Genomic DNA, 22,945 nt, shown 5'->3' on the forward strand with positions numbered 1-22,945 from the left:
CAGTCAGAATCTGTAATTTTACACCCACAGAATCACAGAAAGGTTTGGTTTGGAAGGGACCTTAGAGATCGTTTAGTTCACACACTCCTGACGTAGGCAGGGACACCTCCCACTAGACCAGATTGCTCAGGGCCTCATCCAACCTGGAGGTGAACATTTCCAGGGTTGGGGCATCCACAGCTTCTCTGGGCAGCCTTTTCCAGTGCCTCACCACCCTCACAGTAAAGAATTTCTTCTTAATATCTCATCTAAAGCTCTCCTCTTTTAGTTTAAAGCCATACCATTTCACATGATTTTTTTTTTTTTTTGGATGATGATGCTGTCAAGAGGAAGCAGCTTAAAGGTCTCCTGACCCTTAGTGCTTCAGAAATTTATATAGTAATTGGAAATTTAAGTAGCTTTTAGACAAAAGTTGTAAAATAATTTAAAAATTAAAGCAGCCTTTCAATGGAGGAGGAAGAGCAGTCATGAGTAGGAGGGAGAGTCAGTTGGATTTTGTTGGCAGAAGTCGGTGACATGAGGAGAATATAGTCACCCTTGTTTACAAAATGTGTGTTTTTAAATTGTCCAGTAGCCCAAAGTTTTTGGAGAAGAGTACAAGCTTTAGCTTATGTAGTGATGGGACATCCAGAATATAAGTCTTTACCAATAGGGAAAGGAAAGAAAGGGCTTTCGTCAGTAATTAACACTACAGGATATTTGTTTGTTTGTTTATGGGTAAGGAGGGCTTTAAAAAAAATCCTTAAATGAACTCCTCCTGAGCTGTAATTAGTATTGCCAGAGATCTAATAAGTGTTTGATTAATGACTTTTTTTCTCTTGCTGCTTTTGGGCAGGCATGAAGCATCTCTGCCTACTCGTGAAACAAATTCTTTCAATAAAATCTCAAGCTTTCAGTCTAAATCGTCTGTAAGTTACACAAGGTAAATCTTTTAAGGTATATCTATAGCAGACTGCTAGGTGTAAGCAAGGTATTCAGGCAGTACTTTTGCATATAAATCTGGGAAGTAGTATATAGTCGTGTAGGTGTGTTGAAGCGTTCGGAGTGTTTCGTCTATCTTTGTAGTTATTTTAAAAAATACACAGCAATTCGGTGGATAATCTTGAGTTACAGGTTAGAAATTGCAGAAGTTATTTTGGAGCCAGTCTGGTTTTTCACATTTTTTTTTGTCTGTTCACATTCCTTTCCACCTGTAAAATAAGTAAGGAAATGAAAAGGGGTGAGGATCACGCTGAATTTGGTAAGAGTTGCTGAAAGTGGACCTGCTGAAGTTATATCAGCAAATATTCCAGAGTTTTCTATGTTTACTATTTATTATGAAAAAGAGGAGAAGGTAAATGATCTTCAGGGCTAATTATGTCCACACCATGGAGACTTAGATGGATCCATGTGGAGAGTTCTGGGCCCTGGTTCAGAGGGACCCAGGCGTGCGAGTCAGAGTCTAGGATGGGGAATTTGAAGGCTGACGGATGCTAAATGCTCACTCGATGAGGGGAAAGTTTTATTTGTGTGTGAAATCAAAATTGCTGTTCTCTGTATTAGTATTCAAGTCGCTAACACATTGCCTGATGTCTCTGTGAACTGGAAACTTCCATAACTTTCCAGTGGTTGATGTGGTCTGGTATTGTACTGTATCTCTGTCAATCTTTCCTACTTTCTCTGTTCTCTCCTGTGTTGGCTCAAAGCTTCTGTGCTGGAAAAGTACTGCTGGAAGATCCTTCAGGAAACCTGCCAATCCTTGGGCCCTCTCCTCTTCCAGTTCTTTCTCCTTTTGAGCAGAGATCAAAAATTAAGAGCATGGCTGCTGCTGCCGTGTCTGCTGCTATTGCTGTCCGGGCCAGGTAGACATCAGCTTCTAAAGGAATGTTTTATAGGTTGGTTTAAGGAGGTTCCAGTTCACACAAGAATAATTTGTCCCTGGCAGGGTTGTGAAATCAATCGGCTCTTTCACAATAGTGGGCAAGTCATTAGAATATGTCCAAAGCTCCCGTGCACTATTTATAGCTTAGCTGCTCTGAACCTTGGTGAGTAATTCTTCCATTCTGTTCCTCATGATACCTGTTTTACAGTTCAGTTAGTAAATTAACTGTAAATAACATTTGTGTTACATGAATGACAAAGAATAATCTGTAACTTTGAGGAACTTTTTGATGCTTGAAAACAATAGCTTGCTGAGTTCCGTCTAAATCTTTACAGTATTGTTTTTTATAAAGGCTTGCTTAGACCAAACCTTTTGACATGTTTTTCAATCATCCATTCATATCAGTAAAATATTTTCGAATATGCAATAATATCCATATTTTTGTATTTCTAAATTACATGGATATCCTAAGGTGCTAATAAATTATGTACATTAGAAAGCATACACAAAACCAGAAAACTAAAAAAGATGAAAAAATTCTCTCATTACTTTTTATTTTACTTTATTAATGCTAAAAATATATGAAACAAATTCTTCTTGCACCTCAGTGGGTTGTCTTGTGCCTCCCCTTAACTGTGCAGCCTCCACTTTGTGGGCTGCTTATTTAGACATAATTCCTGCATCAGTTGTCCTGGGTTCAGCTTCTCCATGTAGACTTTTCATAATGGATTTTGGGTTGTCAGTGGTCCCAGCCATCTGGAACTTCGTGTGTTCACCTTGTTTGTTTATGGGGTCTTTTTACACGCTTGCTAGACTCTACGAACCTAGTGCCTACCGCTCGCTCCTGGATGCCCTGCTCATCATGCCTGTCGCTAAGCCTCCTCTGCAGGCCAGTGCACCCTCCAGGAAGTCCACAAGTGCTCTGGAATTGCCAAAGAGCAAGAGGTATTGTCCAGGTGTGGTGTGTGGTTGGCACTTAGGACTCATGGGAAACTGGCTACTCCTTCAAAGCACGTTTCTGTTGTCTGCATGCTTGTGCCTGTCCTGGTCTTTGATACGAGGTCACCAGCTCCAAATCCTGCTGGTTTCACCTCTTTGCAGAACTAATCTGGCACCCTGGACCTGCTGATGGTGTTTGTGCAAGTCCACCATAGTAAAGCAGAGGTTTTCTTTCCTCGCTGGCTTCAAGTGCCCTCTAATATGCATGGTGGTGCTTGTGTTGTGTTGTGAGCCTCCGAGGGAGGCACTGTCACTCTACAGAGGCAGCTGGAGAAGAAACAAGAGATTCTGGCTTGAAACTTCTGTGCAGGTGAATTATTTGCCACAGTTCCTTGAGCAACTAAGCGGCACGTTAGGTTATTTTTCAAAGCTCACTTTGAATGTATAAAATCAAATGACTGGCATGCAGTCCAGAAAATGACTATTTTAAAAATTATTTGCTGTCTAGGCCCTTTGTTCCAGCGCTGATTCTGTTCAGTGCACAGGACTGTTTGTTCTCCTTTCCTGACCGCAGCGATGTTAATGCTTGCTTCAGCGGAAAGCTGCTTTTATGACTTCAGCTGCACAGGCAGGAGTCTACTTGGTTATTTTACAGGGCAGTGTGTATTAAATTGTGCTAAGGAAGGAATAATCTGTGGGTTTTCATGTGCCTATTTGCATTTTCCTGAGAGTTAGACCCATATAGAGGTAAGGCCCAAGTAGAAGTAGAGCTGAGATCCACTTGATGCCAAAACAGGTGTTGAGTAACAAGTATAAGTTCTTTCCCTCCTTTTTCATGGCTTCCAAGGTGGTCTCAGTGTCTAGAGAAGGCTAAAGTAGCCCTAACCTCAGGGAGGGGAAATAGTAGTTTATAAGACACAAACAATCTTAAGTTGTATCGAAATTTCTAACTTGTAGCATATCCACTTTAAAAAGATAAAAAAGGAACATTAACAGAATTGTGGTGATATAATGCAGCCTTGAATGCTAATTTTATTTTTGCCACTGAATGATTTTACTAGAAAACCTTTTATGTACACATTAAAAGAGAAAAACCTCTTGAGGAGTTCTGATACCTGTCTGTGCACTACAGGTGAAGCCCAGGCCATGCCATCAGCAAGACTTTATTCTTTAGCTGTGGTTTTTGTTTTGTGATACTTTAGTAGAGCCAGTAACAATGGTGAAAATGAATTCTCTGACTTCCCTTTTTTGCCTTGACTCACTAATGCGCATTGTTTATGGCAAGTGGAGGTAGATTGTTACATGACTGGAAAGTTTCTCCATCCTGAATCTGAAACTGGCTTTATGTTTGTCCCTTGTTTGCTCACCTGGTGGGGGGAAACTCTCCTGGTCTTGAAGATTCATTTTTGGAGTTGGACTCGGTGTTGAGATTCCCAAAGTGGCTCCATTTAGTTGCTGTTGCTTACGAGTACCTGGGGCTGTGTGTTGGAAAAGGCAGGAAACAATGGAGAACTGGTTTCATTCTTGCATAGTTAACGTCCAGTTTTTGAGGGGTTTAATCTGTATTGCTCTTTCAACTGACCGCTGGAGAAAGATGTGCCAGGGAGGCAGAAGGTGTACTGGGAGTACAGAGACCATATAAGCCTGCCCAAAACACCATATCAGTATTGGATATATCAAGATCCAGGTTGAATGACTTGAAATAAACATCCGTGGATTCTTAGGGGGTTTTAAAGGTAACCTTTAAACTTGTGAAAAATGAATTTTCTTTTAAGCCATTGCAACAGCTAGGTTATCCTGGTTATTCAGGTTTCTGCCACAAGGCTGTGGCATAAGGTGATAAAGGAAGCATATGATTTTCTGGCTGTTAGGGACATCCCAAACAGGATATGACCTAAAACTTGGGACAGTGATGTAGCAGTACAGTTAGTCTGAGAGTTAGTCTAAGTTACGCTCTGCATAAACTGCATTTTAAAAAGGATTCTTCCAGGAATAGCCAGCGTTGCCCTGAAGATAGCATACAACAAATGAGGGTAATGGTTTCTGGTTTCCATATTATCATCCTTAGTCCTGAACTGCTGGCACTGGTAAGGAAGGAGAGGTTACCAGTAGATGGAGCTGAAGAAATTAAGCTTTGTGCTGTCTTGTCCTTTTGAATAAAGGAGCACAGGCTTTACTGTATGGCTTCAGAAACATGTAGGAAAAGGAGATAAAAGAAGATAAACGTAGTGTCAGTAACTACATATTCTTATTGAATGTCAACAAAGATCAAGCAAAACTAATCAATTGTGTCAGGAAAAAAAATAATTGATTTGAGAGAAATACACCCATTGAGTGTGAGAAACTAGGTATTTAAATGTCTTTGCATTACAATCCATCTAGTGACATACTCTGATATGTAAATGAATGTAATGCTGAAAAGTTGTTTTAAATGGCAGCTCACTTCATCCCACAATAAAACAGTTGATAAGAGAGCTGAAATTTATGTCCCATAACTAAAGAGACAAGTATATGACAGAATGCAGTAGACTAACTTGTTCAAAAGAACATTTGGCTCAACCAAGAAAGCCAAGTGAATAAACTGCTTTGGAGTTTTCTGGCTCTTTCATATCTTTTATAACTTCCATGAAAAGGTAATGAATCTATTTTACCAAGGTAGCTTAGGCTTCTTTGCATTATCTCTGCAGACAAACTCAGGAAGGTTATAGCTGTAACAAAAGCAGGGTGTTGATTCTGTTCTGCAGTAAGGTTGCTCCAGAAATATTTCCCTTTTATGCCTCTCACTTCACTGTCTCTGCTCCAAAAAGCTGGCTGTCTTAAACTGCTCTGTTCTGGTAGCTGCCAGAGTACTTGACCTTTTTCTGACTTAGGAACTGGCCTGTAATGGTGATGAACATCCACATGTTTTCTTCCCCACCAGACTCCTCTGTAATGGGCTTTTTTGGGGTGTGGAGCAGCTATGCAGTCTTTCACTAAGCTGTTTCATCCTAATGGCAACAGGGGTTCTTGAGTTTATGGGGCTTGTGTGTTTTTTAACAAACGACACATATGCAGTACAGGAAATGATGTATTTAATAGCTTGCATGTCCAAGAATTGGAGCTCTGCCTTAAAATTAAATCTCAAGGTAGAAACACTGTGAAATTTTGGGAAACACTAGCAAGAATGGGTGTTGGCAGCCCTTTTGTTTTCGACATGGCTTTTGGTTTATCTACCTGATACTATGCTGCATTCAACTCCTTTAAAAAAATGGTAGTCTGGCCTTGTGAGATGAGCACTGGTGTTAACTCTGAGAGAATACTTACTCTGAAAGGTGCTTTGAGTTATTTCTGTGTATAGAGCACTGCTTACAGAAGGGTTAAATACTCCCTCCCGGTAATTTGATACAGAAATACCTCCACCCAGATGACTTTCTCTGCTCTTTCTTTCTATTACTTTATTTTGCATTTCTTCTTTCTTGCAGGATACTGGAGCACTGTTAGGTTAACACGAAATGTAAACACTGACTGACACCACGGGCTTTGTAGTAGGGGTGGGAACAAGGTCAGCACTCAGTGCTTCTTGTATTCTGTTTCTCTATTGTTACATCAGAAAACCCTTGCAAAAAGCCATCTGTATTTCCCTTGTTCATGGAGTTTTGTCATCATTCTCATACCTACCTTTTCTGGTTTTCTATATATATGTATATCTTCAGCTATTGTGTATTTTGATACTGGACAAAATATATCACATGATTTGTATGACCTAATTGAGACCTGAGATCCAATTCCTGGCCATCTGAAGAAAGCCTTTACAAACTGTCCCTTAGATACTGCATGACCTGTCCTGTCACTGGATTTCCTCACACCACAGGGTTCCTTACTCCCACAGTTGTTCTGGACAGCAGAACAAGTTAGTTTAACAAGCTACTTAAGCTATCATTTATATCCACAGAACTGTTAGTAAAATACTGATGTATCAGACTGATCTCAGGGCTCAGCTGATAATTTTTACAGATGGATAGCCAGTGTCTTGGGCTTGCATAAGGAGAAAGTCCAGCCAAATCCCTTGAACCTGCTTGGGAAAGTCCAAGAGACTTGGTCCTTGTTATCACTTCAATGCTCTTAGAAGTTACGTGACAGCAGGCTCAATTCCTTTTCAGTTATTTAGTAGGTTCTCCTTTGGCTGATAACAACATTTCACATTATTAACTTCCCTAAAGTTTGTGTGAACAAATTCTAGGCAGCATTATATAGGAGTTGCCATGGAAGGATGGAGGAGGTTTAGGCATCTATAGCTCCAGACCATGTGTTTTCCTTCTCTGTTTTGTTTGTTTATTTTGTTGGGGTTCTTTTGGTTCGTTGGTTGGGATTTTGGGGTTTTTCGTGGGATTTTTTGTGTGTTTGGGGTTTCTTGGGGGGTATGGAGGGAGGAGCATCAAAACCTCTAAATACATTCAGAAGGATTTTCCAGTGCAAATTTCTTTAAATGCCTCTGAAATGTGTTCAGCCTGGTCTCTGAAAACTGGTGCTTACATCATGTGTGACCTGGACCCACTTCCTCTGTTGCAGAAGGAGGAATTATTACTTGCTTTTTCTAGGGTTTTTTTGCCAGTTTCCACAGTGCTTTTGTTGACCAGGAGACAGGGTAAGTCTGAGGAGCCTTTTGTGAGCTCTGAATAAAGTTTGCACTGGCACTGGAGCCCTGTGTGTCCCCCCAAGCCTCCAACTGGCTCCCCAGAAATTTGTTTGTTTTCCATGCACACACTTAGTCTTTCCATGCACACTTAGAATAAGGCTCCACTGTGTGGTAGGAGCTGCTCTCCATGGAATTTCAGGAGTGTCTGTTAAGCATAAGCTAGCATATGTGAAAAATAGAGAGGTGTCTTTGGCTTGCTTCTTTGCCAGACATTTTTCTTGGGCTGTTTTTGCAATCTGTTTCCCTTGCAACACACTTCCAGAATTATTTTGATTAATCTTCCCATAGGTTATTAATCAAACTCCTCATGGGTTTTCAGGACACTAGACTGAGTCTGACAGACTTGTGTTTCACTGTTCCTTCATTCTTGCAGTGTTAAAATCCTTTGCCCAAAGCTTGAAGGCAGAGCATTCACATCTTGCAGGAAGTGTTGGCTTGCAGGGATGTGAGTCTTGGTTGCATTTGTTTTCATTGTGGAAAACTTTGATTCTTGCTGTAAGTATTCATCAGGTGGAGAAGGAGTAGTTTAAGAGTTATGGAACAGAGTTAAAATGTTAATGCTAGAGGCAGAAGGTAGGTGTGTCATTAATAATAGTACAAGTATTCTGACATGGAAGTGTTCTTGACCTGAAGCTGACCCATGAGTGTCAGCCGCGAAGTCTGAGAAAGTACTCACACAGAACTTGGTAAATACATAAGGTTTATCATTCCTCCCTCAGTTTCCTAGTGATGACACTGAAAAGCGGGTGGGAGCTCTCTTCCATACCACATATATTTTCTTAAATTTCAGTCTATTTTTTTGTCTCTTCAAATCATGTGTTTTCTAGATGGTGAAACTTGGGTCATCACTGTACAATATCCTAGTGAGTTGCAAAATATTAGTGGGGCTAATTGTGGGCATTGTACAGCAACTTGTAGAAGATAAGTGTGCTTCTGGAAAGATCCATCACTAAATTTATGAAGTTGAATAAAAATAACTGGAGTTTGAGTGTTTCTCAGTGTAGAAAAACATGGAGTAGAATGTTGAGGAATGAACTTTGCAGCATGAATTTGAAGTTCAGCATTTAAAAGGTTGAACATCTCATGAGGGAGGTGCTCCTGAGGGTGCAGTGAATCTTTGCAAGTGAGACAAAGATGGATCTGTCTTTCTACAGAGAACACTGCATGTGCACTCCCAGACAACTGTGTGATTGGAGGCTGTAATTCCAGAAAAATGGTGCATTATTTTGTGCAGCCCGCCATAGATGGGCAGTATCACACAGCAGAGACTTGCCAAGCTGCAGTAGCAGCCTGCCTGTTAATTTAGCAGGCTGTGGTGGTGGCTTGAGTTCATTCAATTTTTGATTTAAAGAAACAGATGCACAATACAAAGGGTATTGCATAAGGAGAAAGTCCTTATGTCAGAAGTTTTGCCCTGAGGCCAGCAAGATCCTCTCTGTCAGAGTGATGGCTTCAGGCTTTTCCCTTGGGAAACTTCTTTCTTCAGGGTCCTGGCACATAAGCTTCCAGAGGTGATCAAAAAAATCAGAGGTAGCTTATACCTGGGTTTATAATTGTCTTTTAGTTTAGGATCATTAGGATTTCACCTAATTTCTGATAAAAGCCTAAGTGTCTCCAACAATCTGTTGCTTCAGGAACTAGCAGGCCGTGTCATTCTCAAGCGGTAGAATTCAACTACAAAAATGGCAGTGGTAGAGTTTCCAATCAGCACTGCAATGAGCCGTGTGGGCCTCCATCAATCTGCTTCCTTGCAGTCTTCTCCCTGGAGGGTACCTTCTCTGCTTGTCTGAAATCCATTTTTGCTTGTTCAGTAGCCTCTGCTGTAAAAGATAGCTGCTGACTCAGCAGGACTTTCTTATTTCTGACAGACGATTTGTATTATTTATGATTTATATCTTCCAGACAAAGGCAGTAAAGAGGTGCTAGACTTGAGAAGTTATTTGACAAGCAGTAATGAGCCTCTTGGACGGAGAAGAAGGAAACTTTCTTTTTTTAGCACCAACAGTGTTAACAAGGAATTCTTAAAGTTGCAGTGGGGCTCTGGCCTGGATTGGATTTGATGGGTTACATGTCAAATACATTCAGCAGTACAGAAGGATGTTTCTGTAACAATGAAGTTGCAGATGTACACTTTTTTCATTGTGGAAGCCAATCCTAAACTACCTTGTCATCTTCAACCACTGAGCTGCTACTTCACATCAGAGGTTACTTTCCTATCCTTTTTCTTTCAGTCTGCAGTAGCACTTTTATGCCCTGTATCTCCACTGCCTCAAAATCTGCCTGTAACAAGGACTGGGATCATGAGTTTCAGAGGAATCTAACGTTGTACCTTCAGTGCCTCCATTTGAGCTATACAAATGCCTTTAAATATCTTTTCACCATTTGAAGATTATGGAATGCAAGGTCTCACTTTGTGCTTCACTGGGCTTGTGCACACTGCATACAGCAAATCCACCAGTGCCGGTTCAGCGCAGCTACTGCTCTTACAAAAACCCTACAATTGCCATAGCTGTTACTCATTAAACTGAGCATTCAGATTTATTCTCTTAACTGTAAATAATTTTTTTTATCCCTTACCTGGAAGAAGATTCTAAATGCATGAATTATTTATCCTGTAAATCTAGAGGTGAAAAAAAAATCAAGGTTGTGAACCTGTGTTTTGGCCTCACGGTGTGTTCAAGTTGTTGCATGTCCTATGGGCAAGGCAATACTGTGCATGTGCAACACTTGTAAAAGTAAAAATAGCTCGTGGATTTTTACTTCACGAACTTGGCACAATCTGTAATTCTGGGAATGACCCTGGTGAAATATGCATGGAGCACATGTGCTATAAATTTGTTTTTCCTCAATACAAGGCTTCTAGTGTGTTACTGATGGGTTTCCAAATTGTGCAAAATATGTTTTTGGAGTGGTATTTCACATATGTATTTGGCTGTATTTCACAATGTTGTTAATTTCCTGGTTTTGGTGTCCTTTTGTTTTGCAAATGACCCTCATTAGTAGTTGCTCCTCTACTTTCAATATTTTAAATAAAAATACTTATTTTCAGCTTCCCAAACACAAGTAAGAAATGAAAAATTTTCTTGCTAGCAGTGTAATTAGTGGCTACTTGCATTCCATGTGAATTGTGATTAAGTTCAGTTTTCATCATGCATTTTTTTAAAGAGCCTAAAAGAGTTCTGCCAACCCTTAAAATGTAAAAGCAGCTGTAAACTGCTCTAAAGAGGCAATATAAAATATTGTGCATGTTGCTTAATGACTAAAGTCTTTTAAAATGAAAACTGTGAAGGGGTTTAGTTGATTATATTGAATTTGGCAGACCTTACTCAAGTGTCCAGTTCTTAAAAAGCAGCATCAGGGTGTAACTACCACAGCATTGTTGGTGATGACAGACCAGTGGGTACTGCTTTGTTGCACTGGGGTGAGGGAATGTCACTCCACATCTCCATTTCACAAGTTCTCCTGTTCTAGCAAGAGGCATTTGTTTACTCTTCCCTTGTTTCTGAACAGTGATTCCCTGGAAGCTGCCCAGCCTGCCCCGGTGAGGAGTGTCCCTGCCTGCCAGGACAATGTGGATGTGAGACCTGCTCCTGCCAGCACCACACCTGCCGCAGTCCTCAAGCCAGCAGCACCCCTGGGTTCTGCCAAGGGCTGGCAGCCTCCAAACCAAGCAGGTAACTTCCAGAGAGGCTTTTTCTTGTTCACCTAAAGACCTTTAGATGGCTCAGGAAAACAGACTTCACCGTGGGTGTAAAAACAACAGGCTTCAAATGACTGTTTGTGGGTTTTGAGTACAGGCCAGTTTGCTTGGAAAAGAGGAGAAGAAAAACCAATTTAGCCATTTTAATAAACCCTAGCCCTTTGTAAGTAGCCTCATAGATGCAATTGGTTTTACAAACAAGCAAAATCAGATGCCTCACACATCTAGTAAAAACATTTATACCAGTCAATTATACATATACGCGTCACAGTTTCAGCTTGGTTTCAGCTTCCCATGTGACTGTAGACTCAAGCACATTCCATGCTATTTCAGGTAGGAATATTAAAACATGTTGATATTATCAATAGACATGTGTTTTCCAAGTGATCTTTTCAAAAGTGCTAGTTAATTAAAAAAAAAAAAGGATAAAAAAGGCTGAGGCATTAGAGTGTTTATGTATTTGACATCTGTAGGTTTTATTTGAGCAGGGTGCCAGATTATTGCGTAGGTTTGTGTTACATAGATTTGTGTAAAAGTTCTTGCAAGGACAATTCACATAGCTACTACCTTTGAATGTACTTTGGTGATTTCTACCCCTTTGAACCCACACCAGAATGTCTTCTATCTGGAAAGCATGCTGTTTTCTTTATGAGCACTCCTATGTTATTACATAATACAGATATGTTTATATGTGTAACTGTGTACTTATGTTTGTATAGTATTACGTGCAGTAGTTACTTGGGGTAATCTTTTAAGCTGAATCAGTCTTTGGTGCTGAATTAAACTTGTGTAGTAATTTCAAAGGATCAGGGAAATCTGTATCATAATTAAGCTTTAACCTCAGATTTTTCTTGCTAATATGAGATGATTCTCTTTCTGACAGGATCATATATGCTAAATAGCTCTATTTGTTTATTTGTTTTTGTTCTATGTTAAGGGTTTTCCCTTTTTAGAAGTATCTCCAGTCCCAAAATGGAACTGTAGAGGACCGGGCATAAAAATAAAAAACATATGGTGTTAATGCTGCGTGTTTTATAATGGCTTTGGCACTTCTGGTTAAATGACTGCTGTGGTTGGTAAGAAGCCGATGTATTTTGGTTGAGATGTGCACTTCTGTAGGAAGCCTCAAGATGGCAATGCACTGTCATTGCTGTACTTCCCTGGCAAATAGCGAGTCTACTATTGAGGGCAAGGTAAAGACTTTTTAAAATTTAGATCAGTTTAATTCTAGCATTGCTTCACTTCTTCGAGTTAGCTGGCATTAGACAGGGAAAAAACACCAAAGTGAACAGTAATAACAGAAGCCCCAACTCTTTTTAAAGTTACATTTTTGGTAGCGTGTGTGCTTAAGGCAAATTTTCGTGGGAATGTGATAATCCTGCATTTTTCTAAGTGACTGATTGTGCTTCATGTTTGATATAACTTTCTGTCTCGCCAAGTGATGAATTATTTCTCTTTGCATAGAACCCACCCATCAGTTTGGGGTTTTTGTAGTACCACACTCATTTTTAGTATGTTGGTAGGTGTTTCACTCCTAAATCCTACTACTGTACTCTAGTATTAATAGGAGTCAAATGTTTGAAATAGCCTTTTTTTTTTAAAGATGTTCATGAAGGAGAAAGATTTAAAGAGATTGATTAAGCTGCACTTGATTCTGTAGTACTCTGAAAATCTATGCCCATGCTCTTGCATAATGTGGAAATATCTTTTGTTTTTTTTACATCAGAAATACCAAGTAGGCAGGTGAGAGGGAAAGCCAGATGGAGAATTTTGGTTGTTATGTTCCAGAATAGCTTAAAGAAAGTTTGGAATGTTCATACTGGTAGAGAAGCTGGTGGAAAGAAATGGTCATGAGGGTGTCAGCTTTGTGCTGTCTTGATGTAGGGTTCTGAGATGCACTGTTTAAGTTCCAAAGAAGGAAAGCCGTTCTCTGTCCCCAAAAATATTGGGGCAACCAGAAATAAAAGCTGTGGGAGAAGGAGGCATTGAAGTCTCAGAGTTCCCTAAAATTGGAGAATGCAGGGAAGATGATGCAGCAGTATGAATGGCAACTGGCTGGGAATTAACAGGGTGGGAGAAAGTACAATGTCCCAGATGCCAGAGGAGCTTCAGTTATCATTTGCATCTTAGGAACACACCCACTGCCATGGGAAGCCAGTCTGTGCTTGTCTCTTGTAGGTGGACAGCAGTCTGACAGGTAAAACTCTTTCGATAATTGAATATTTTGATAAAATAAGTCAGATGTTGAAGAAAAACAAAGACTACAAGTGTTTCAGAGAATTCTTGGACTTCAGTTCTGCTGTTTGTTTGCAGTCTGTGAGCATAAAGTTTTCCTTAAAGTAAAATTGCCGGTGGTCCCCAGGCCGAACAAAATTTGGCTTCATAGGCTGTAGGCCTGATGAAGTTTTAGACAAAAAGATGCCTTTGATTTCATAGCTGAAGTCTACCTTAGGAAATAATTAGAAGGAAGATACAGTCTTATTTAAATGTATACCAGTATGCTATTAATAGCAGAAATGTATTGGAGCACAGTTTTGTAGCTTTGATACCATTCACCCTTCTAATGAATATTGTATATAACACCAAGTTGTTTCCAAAGCAAAACAGGCGTGTCATAGGATTTTGTTTGTGCCTGGGGAAGCTGTAAGATGCTGATTGATGGTGTGACATGAAGATTACCAGTGATTTTATTAAGCTGTCTGACTATAGAGGTATGTCATTTGGGTAGACAGCATCTTTTCAGTTGTTAGCTGGAATCTCTCTCTCGGATGAGCCACCCAGAGACTATTTTTTTTTTTTAACAGAAGTATTATGGCTTTTTTTTGCCTTTGGTTTGGCGTGATTTGTTGATTTAATTTTTTTTTCTGAGATTGTGCAGAGATGCCTGAAGGTGTCAGAGGGATTTTGTTGTAAGTGAGGTGTGAGCTATTTTGTGACCTGGCAAGAAGATGGTCTAAAATTGAATGGATGAAATAGAACCTGGAGATGCGTCAGGGATTGGGTTTCTCCCTAAAACAGTCAGTCATGGTCTGAGTGGTCTCACAATGATAACACCTTTGGGCCTGAATTATCCTCATTGGCTGTGTGGGCCATTCTTGGAGTACCTATGCTATGCTAGCTATATGCTAGCTGCCCTGCATGAAGGTGACAGAGGTTTTATTCCTCCTTGGAATAAAATCCTGATATTACAGGATTCCTCAGTTGTTTGGTAGAGGAAATGAGGGGTGGCTGCCTCATGCTTTCTTTTAAGGCATGGGTAAGAAGCTCAATAGGCTTCAATTTTTTTCTATTGTCGAAACAAGTAAGAGCACACTGTTACTGTGTGTTATGTGCACAGACTGGAATTTATAATAGTTAGCACTTCATTTTTGTTGAGCTGTGAAGCTCTACTCACCCACCAGAGGCAGAAGCTTTTTACAAGATTATGTTAAATTTAAAAAATTAAATAACCCAGAGCATCCTAGCTTCATTGCAGTGAGCTATTTGATAACTAACCATTACTCTACACTTAGGTAGCACTGCTCACCCCCAAGGACCCCCAAAGCATTTTCTAGTCCTGGGCAAGGACACGGTGCACGCACAGGAATGGCTTTCACTCGCCACCGCCATGCAGCCACCTTGTGGGTGCGAGATGGCAGCTGCTTGTCAGCATGCTGTAACATTCCACGGCAACTTGAAAGGAAGTGAATAGCACCGTGGCAAATTGAAACTGCCAGGACCATTTCAGAAGGTATAATTGCCCAGTAAGCACAGCTACACCAACCAGAGTTAGTCCAGGAGAGGAGCTGTTCTTGTGGAAAGTGTAGCAGGCTCTGTGATGGTCAGAAACGGTCAGGACTTCCAGTGTTACATTTCTCACATGGAATTGCCTTCTCTTTCCCAGCATCTGCCTAACACTTGCTGGGGGGTGAGCTGCTGGTGCAGTGGGGACCATAGGGGCTGTGTGCCAGGCACAGCGCTGCCAGTACCACACCCTGCCTTCCAGTACAGGAGCTGGGCAGGCAGCATCCTGCTTTGCTTGCTGGGGTCCCGTGGGATGGCAGGGGGCCTGTGGGAAGCTGTTACAGCTGGTGGCTGTTACAGCTTTCTGGTGGCCAGAAAGGCTGGTTTGCTTCTTGGAAAGGAGGGTTTCATTGCAGTCGACGCCCTTTGTTCCTCTTTGCAGCTGAGTTAGAAGAATGGGATGGGGAAGGTTTGTGGTAGAAGCGTTCAAAGCTTGTGTTTTAAGTGACCCTTTACTCAGATGTGCCAGTTTCCTTATTCCCAGGGTCTCTCTCAGCCTGGTATCACTGGGATATATAATCCCCTTCCAGGGGAGCTGCTAGGGAATGTCAGCATATTCTGCAATATGCACAACTGTCAGTTGCCTAATCCTGAGCGAGCACATGTGTTAAGCACATGCTCCCTTCAGCTGAGGGAACACACTTGGAAACTGACTGCCAGCACATAAAAAGTTCTTCCCCAGACAAGTTTGTTTTAAAACTTCTGCTATTTCCTTGAAGTTGTTTTCTTGAAGTGTACTTGGTAGCCTTGCATTTACCTCCTCTGGAGTTATCCTTAGCATTCTTGCTGCATTTTCTTTTTTATATCCCATTCCTGCAATAATTTTAGAATTTTAAGAGCAGAAGAAAATGCGAGCCTGCTCCTAGGCGTGACTTGACATCCTGCTCTACTGGCAGTTTGAGTCTTTGTTTCCTTCCTTGCTACTTATTCTGCTACTTATTTATGTGGAGAAAATGGGATAAAAATGTAGACTGTATCAAACTGTGGAGTTTGGCCATCAGGGCAAACAGTATGGAGCTGTGGAGAGGGAGGAAGGCACCGAGATACAATGCGCTATCACAAAATGCTTGTACTGCCAGTAAGTCCTTAAGGAATTAAGTACCATAAAGGGATGGACTGCAGCACTTTTCATCCTTGTCACCTTTGCTTTTCTGTGTTTTGTTTGTAATTGGTCCAGCCCATATATCAATTTTGTTGATCTTACAGGCTGCCCTGGCTGGGTAAGTTAAGTTGATAGCTTTGGGAATATTTCTGCATGGAAAAAGCAACCAAACTATTGTGTCATTATTACTGTGTTCATAAAGTTCTGCAGGGTTTTTTTTTAGGGCTCTCTCATACTAATATGTTTCCTTTGTAGAACAGGAATTTAAAGGCAGGACTAATTATAGGAGTTGAAGAAGCTACTTGCCCATTGAGGACCATGGTCTGAATATGCAGAAAAAACTGGCTTAACATTGCTAGTCATCAAGACAAATTCTTTTATTGTTGGTAAGGCCTCTGTTAAAAGTAGGTCCCAAAATATAAACAGTTCCACTATTTTTCACTGAAAAAGATTGTTAGAGATTGCTGCTCCATGATGTAGTCGCCATTCATGAAAGCAGAAAGCCTTGTCCGTAAAAGTGTTATGATTGACAGGTCAAAACACAGAAGCTTTCTGATCCTGGTCTATGGACTATGGTAATTAATTTTTCATCTAATCTGAATTATTATATCATCATGTGACAGCAAACCACAAGAGTTTGTTCTTACAAGTTAATTAATGTGAAGTCACTTAGCCAAGTAAAACCCATTGTGAAACCAGAGTAATTTATAAATGTTAACCTTAACTTGATGGCAGTATGAAATTGTAACTCCTGTAGAGTTGCTGAAAAAATGAGTGTGTTCCTAAAACTTGAACGTTTATCTTTAAGAAGGGGCAGATCATAGTAATGATGCAGAAATGTACCACTTGCTTTTTAGAGACAGAATGGACTGGTGTACCTCACTACAGGATCTGGTGAATAGGAACTCAGCTTTTCTGTTACAAACGTGGTGTTAAACAATTTTCCTGTGTTTTGGTTTTGCCAAATTCACGTGCAATTGCACCAAGCTGCGCACTGAATTGTTCGCGCTATTTGGACAGATGCATGTTTCTTTCTGTGTTCATTTAAACAGAGATGCAGAGATTTTTTTTTTGGCTCTATGGTTATTTCACACACATCAAGTAAGAACATTCACTGACTTCCAAAATCAGGTGGTCATTGTCTTCGATTTGTTAAAAATCAACTTCTTGTCACAGACTGACTTGCCAGATCAGTTCCTCTTCATTAGCTAGCACCAGCTCAGAGCAGTGATGCGTCCTGTTCAGATGCACACGTGTAGGACATCCAAGAATTATGCCTAATATTTGTTCAGCAAATGAAAAGCCACTATTCTTCTGGTAAATTCTTACTTTGAATTCAGTGTTAAACATCAGCGTCATGAAAGTGGCAGACAATCAAAATGAGACTGGACAGACGTGCTCTCTGCAGGCATAGTCAAGCTGTCGAGAATAGGAGCTAAAAGGAGGCAAAATCTTATCTGCAGAAAGCTACCAAATGGGTTTCTGTACTCACACTGCAGAGAAATGGAACACTGTGGTACAGGACTTGGTTTTCTCTTTCTTCTGGAGTCGTGTTTTCGATAAAAGCAGCACCAGTTGTGCCAAATTTGTAACGGTGTGTGATGTTACAAATCAGAAGGAGACAGGCTGAGCGAGCCAAAACCACCATACTCATTTTAATTAAGATGCTTTACAGCTAATTTACCCGGAGCCTTTCCAGTTGAAAGGCTGGTTACTAACGCAGGAACTATTCCCTCTAGTTGCAGGGGCTGTTGAAATGGGGCCAAGGTGGCACCTGTTTTGATTTTCCATGGGTGCATACCAGCTTTCACCCGGCATTTAAAGACATGATAATGGTTTAATCCGTCCTGTTCTGCCTTTAATCAGCAAAAGGAGTTTAGCTCTGACTGTATTTCCAAGACTTCATAAGAAACAAAAGAAGCAACTACAGAATGTGGGGGTTGAGCTTTGCATTTGGTGGTGGGGGGAGGGAGGGAGTTTTTTGAGGTTTTGTTTTGTTTTTTCTCACCTTATACTTGTCCTGTAGCATTCTGCACTGAACTTGTGTGATTTCGTGCAGGCCTGGGAGTGGATGGGGTGTTACATACAGCCAGTGCAGTGAGCTGACAGCAGAGCTTTTCAGACACGTTGCTTCATCCGGCCATCTGTTTGCTTTTGAGGGGAGGAACAGGAAGATTTCTTATACTACAAATATATTAAGAAAAGTCAGAAAATTGGACGTATGAAGCTTTGTATTTTCCATTTATAATACAGTAGTTTGATTGCAGGGTATAAATCACTGAGTTAGAACACTTTAAAATGAAGTTCTGGCACTCCCACCACTTCAAGTAGCATTGTTATTTATAGATATTACATGAAGGCTGATGTTATGTTTAAGTGAGCATTAAACAGTTCAGGCTGTTGTATTGTTGCTACGCACCAGAGAACCTCTGTCAAAGTGACTTTGGCACCACTGCGTATCCACCTTTCTCCCTTTGTCTTCCAAACTTTTCAGCAGTGTTTGCAGTTATCCATGTGCTCAGCGATGGAACAACCTATTGTTAGACTAACAAGGGCAGAGTCACACTGGGATTTTTAAAAAAGAAAAAAAAAAGGTAGTTCTTTACCCTGCCTGAAAGATTGTTAAATATTAAACTAGCCATACCAAGGAGTTTTAGTGAAAGCAAACACCGTGGGTTTGCTAAACTTAAACCTAATAACGTAGAAAGTTAATAGTCAGGTACAGAGTGTTTTAGGTTTTAGAAAAAAAGCCAGCAGTGACAATACATCAGTGTGGATCAACAGTGCTTTAGAATGTTTAATTAAAAAGAGTGAAGTGAAGCCTACAAAACTCCAAAATTTGGCCACAGACAGCTTCTCATGACTTGCAGAGAACCCAAACCTCTCTGGTACTCAGGTCAGAATAGCTCCTATTGGAGTGTATAATTCTTATAAATAATTTCTTTTATTAATTAATTGTATTTATTTATTTTAGTTTTAAATCTTCAGACCACCACAAAAGTTGCTGCACTTTGTCCCATTTTGAGCAACAAAGGTGCAACAGGAAAATGTGGGGTGAGATTGTGTTGTCAGAAAGCTGATTTCCTTTCCCATTCCCAATCAGTCACCATTTGCAATTAAAAATGTGCCTGCATCTCGACAGATCTTGGGTACTGGGGCATCTGTCTCCCCAGCACTCCTTGAGAACAAAGCTGCTGATCACGTATGTAAAATATAAAAAGGAACGTATAAAACACAGACTACAGGAGAGCTCAGACCAGTTGCCAAGTGTTGAGAGGTCTTCACTTAGATTGGGTGTAAAGATTTGTACCTCCTTTGGCACTCCTCATGTGCCCTGGTAAGATCTTCTCATTGCAAGAAAAAAAACACCTGCATCAGTTTTCTGGGCCTGGTGTTTTTAAATTAAGTGGTTGTGTTTCAAGCTGAAAGATTTCCAAGGGAATAGAGAAAAGAAAGGAGGGGAAGAGAATACATGAACTCAGGATATCCCCTTCCTCTCTGCAGTAAAAATATCTTGTCCACCGGAGTGTTAAACTTGCTGTTTAAGTAGAAGGAATAGATGGGAAATATCAGTGTTCTATCTAAACAAGAAAACAGACCTAATATTTGAAATTCTCTAGCTATAAGTGGAGGAATATTGTTGGGAAAAGTACAGAGAATTCATATAGATTTAAGTGGGGAATTAATAGTGGGGTTTTTGAAAATCAAAAGCAAACTAACTAAACAAAAATGTCACCACCAACAAAAAAATTCTGTGGGTTGCAGTGTAAGTAATGAACCTTTGGTGAAAGTACTGAAGTGTTAAAGGTGTGTTTGTGGCCTGTGGAAAGGCAGAAGTGGCCAATAAAAGCTATCCTCCTGCTGGTGTTCAGAAGGGAATGAGGAAGAGAAAAGGCTAAGGGAAATCAAGCAGTGAGGAAGGGAGAGTGATCTATGGTGGAAAAAAAAATAAATCTAGAGAACTGTAGGAGGTTTAGAAAGAAGCCAGTATATCAAATAAGGTATTTGATACAGATATGGGTATAGATCTTACAGTACCTTACTGGTGTATTTTCTTCAGTAAGAGTATGGATCTGAAGGCAATGGAAGCAGACTGACTCCTCTTCTTTAGGAAGAAAGATCTGAGCTGAAAGAAGCTTGAGTCCACTTCAGAACAGGAGTGGAGGGAAATGAGACTAACAAGGTCTTCATGTGATTACTAGCAAAGAGAAAGAGAATCCTTGAGAGAATGCTGTAGGCACAAATCGTGAGCATGGGCAGGGAGCTTCCTCAACATTAAATGCCCAGGTTAGTTTTGCTCAGGTCTCAGCTCTCACTTGACACAGTATTAATTTGTGTGGTTTCTGTTGTGTTTTGCTTAAAAGCGAGTTTTTGTTATAACATGATGGACTATCTCCTTCTCTCACTTTTTAGTGCTTTAAATAACTCAGAAATGACTGATCTAACAGCTTTGTAGAGGAGGTTTACGTAGACGAATTCTGCTCCTGGCTAGTAGTAACTTTGAAGTTAGGTAGTGTTCGGAAAAGCATCATTCATAAAAACAGCAGTAATGAAAGCTGTAATGAGACCAAGCAAAAGGGAGCAATTGTGATATTTGTACTTTTTTTCCCCCCTTAAGCAAGCAGAAAGACTTTTTTTAACTACACAGTGCAAACGAGACACCTGATGTGTCTGAATGGGCTTTGGTATTCAGTGGATAACCCAAACAGAAATTAGCAGTACACTAAAAGCTGTGCTGCAATTTGATTTATGGCAAAAGCAGTCTTCAAACAGATTTGGGTTTAGTGTGTATTCCTGTCTTCTCATGAAATGGGATCTGAAAATTGAAAAACCATGTGTGCTGACAGAGGAGGAAAGTGCTATTAATCAACACCACTTTTGTTCATGTCTTCAAAGCTGTTCTGCCACCTTTTTCATTTTTATCTCTTCCTTGGTTTTCAGCTTAGCAGTCATTTATAATCTGAAGTGAACTACAGTAGCAGAGTGACTTGTTCAAGATCAAGTGCTTCTATTCCTAAATTCTTTCCACTCAGGAATGTTGAATGTTTCAAGAATAAAGATGTTATTTTTTCAAGATATTGCAAATTTATTAATTATATATTAAATATAACTAATAGTCTTGTTTAAAAAAAAAAAAGAAACAAAAAAAGCAACCCTTATGAATTGTTATACTTTTTCTACATCAGATTCGGAAAAGGATCCAAAAATATGTCAGTCTTGAAATGACCTGATATGAGAAATTTTGGTAAACCAACCACTTAAAAAAAAAAAAAGATATGAGAAAGATATGAGTATATTTCTTCTTCATACAGAGAAGGAGTAAGCAAAAGCAGGTATTGAACCCATATCAGCAGGTTAATACCAAGTGTAATAGTAGTACAAAAGCATTGGTGTTAAAAAGGATTTCTCTTCCAGATGTGTTGTCTTAGCCTACACGTGAGTAGAGGAGAGAGCTGCTAAAATTCATGGTATTGTTCTGATTAATTGTGTAGTGCTTGGCTATATTCTGTAAATAGCACGATATTGGCATTTTTGTTGGATTTTCTGTGGATTCTGTGTTGCTTAAGTCTATCTTCTCTGTGAATTAGTGTGCCACTTCTCTTTCAGCAGGGAATGCATTGTTTTGCAACTTTTCTGTAGGGCAGAGGCTGATCAGCATTACATTACTGGAGATAATGAGAAACAATTCTTCATCTTTTCCCTGGAAGGTGATATGAAAAATGAGAGAGGATGAGTAGCCCAAAGATTATCAGCTTCACAGACTGTATTTTTTGCAAAGCTACGTACCTTGACCTTGGTGTTGGAGAGCTGCAGAAGCATCATCCTGCACTGTCTGATGTCTCAGTCATTGCTTGGTTGTTTGTCTCTGAGTTCCCACTTGTGTCTTAATTTCACTCTGATACAAGGTTCAGCAAGGCTGCACTAAAGCCAGGGCACCAAGTAAACACTCCAGGTTTCTTTTGCCTGTGGTTGCAAACAAAAGGCTATGGAAATGTGGGCTTTTTTATAATGTACTTGAAAAAGAAAGATACCTCCTCTTGACAGGAATAACTGCTCCCATAAACCCATGTGGCTGTAGCTTGTACGTTACCAAGGTACTTATATCAATCGAGGGGAAAGAAAAGCAGAGGACTGTTTGTTTCTTCGCTACCCTTACAACAGTATCATTTGTGCCTTTCATTTTTGTAAATGTATTTTTCAAACTCCATAAAAGCTTATGTCTATTCTACAACTCTAAAACCCTTAGTACACATGGAAGTGTGTAGTGTATACATATCTGAAAATGTCAGGGTTTTATTTGTGTCATACTTCTATAAGGAGGATGCGTACATGACCTTTGGAGTGCTTCATATTGGCAGAAACCACTGATCTAGACCAGTGTTTAATTTCAATTTAGAAATGTATTTTGCTTATACAGTACTCTAGTTTAAGTTCCTACACATGTTGTACTGAATGTATGTTCTTGTTTAACGTGTTAGTAATGATGTATGATCTACTGCACTCACTGTGAAATTTTTTGAGTAGGTATGTCATATTCTCCTGCCTCTGTTCATACACTGATGTTCTTGGCTTCAGCTTTTGTATCTAAAACAAAATAATGCCTTCACAGGTTGTATATTCTTTTACCTAACTTCTTCAACATGTTGAAATTTGTCCACTACCTCTACGAGTTAGCCAAAACCATTCTGTGTTATTTCACAGACATCTCATAAAGTAGGTAGGACTTTCTTGGTAACTTGCTGGGGGAGGAGGGGAAAATGAGTGCTTTTTAATCTGTTCCTTTAAGGAGGCAGGTAGGTATACGCTGGACAATGATGTTAGGCAAATGTTGTTGGTTGCTTGTATTTCAAGTTAATTTACTTGGTACTGAAAGATGGTCCTCTA

At 40.0% G+C, this 22,945-nt stretch overlaps 1 protein-coding gene across 9 annotated transcripts in view; it reads left to right on the top strand.

The window, feature by feature from the left end:
* The window catches only part of PDLIM5 (PDZ and LIM domain 5), a 125,493-nt gene that overhangs the window by 85,644 nt on the left and 16,904 nt on the right, over nucleotides 1-22,945 (top strand). For 7 of the 9 annotated variants that reach the window (XM_039550476.1, XM_039550480.1, XM_039550481.1 and 4 more), the window contains 4 exons: nucleotides 836-922; nucleotides 1,686-1,841; nucleotides 2,675-2,806; nucleotides 10,986-11,149. In XM_039550476.1, coding sequence (XP_039406410.1) covers nucleotides 836-922; nucleotides 1,686-1,841; nucleotides 2,675-2,806; nucleotides 10,986-11,149 — 539 coding nt within the window. The remainder of the gene's footprint in view (nucleotides 1-835; nucleotides 923-1,685; nucleotides 1,842-2,674; nucleotides 2,807-10,985; nucleotides 11,150-22,945) is intronic. The other 2 variants (XM_039550482.1, XM_039550483.1) reach the window with 2 other exon arrangements.

The sequence above is a fragment of the Corvus cornix genome, chromosome 4, assembly GCF_000738735.6.
Source record: "Corvus cornix cornix isolate S_Up_H32 chromosome 4, ASM73873v5, whole genome shotgun sequence".
In the NCBI taxonomy this organism is placed as follows: Eukaryota; Metazoa; Chordata; class Aves; order Passeriformes; family Corvidae; genus Corvus; species Corvus cornix.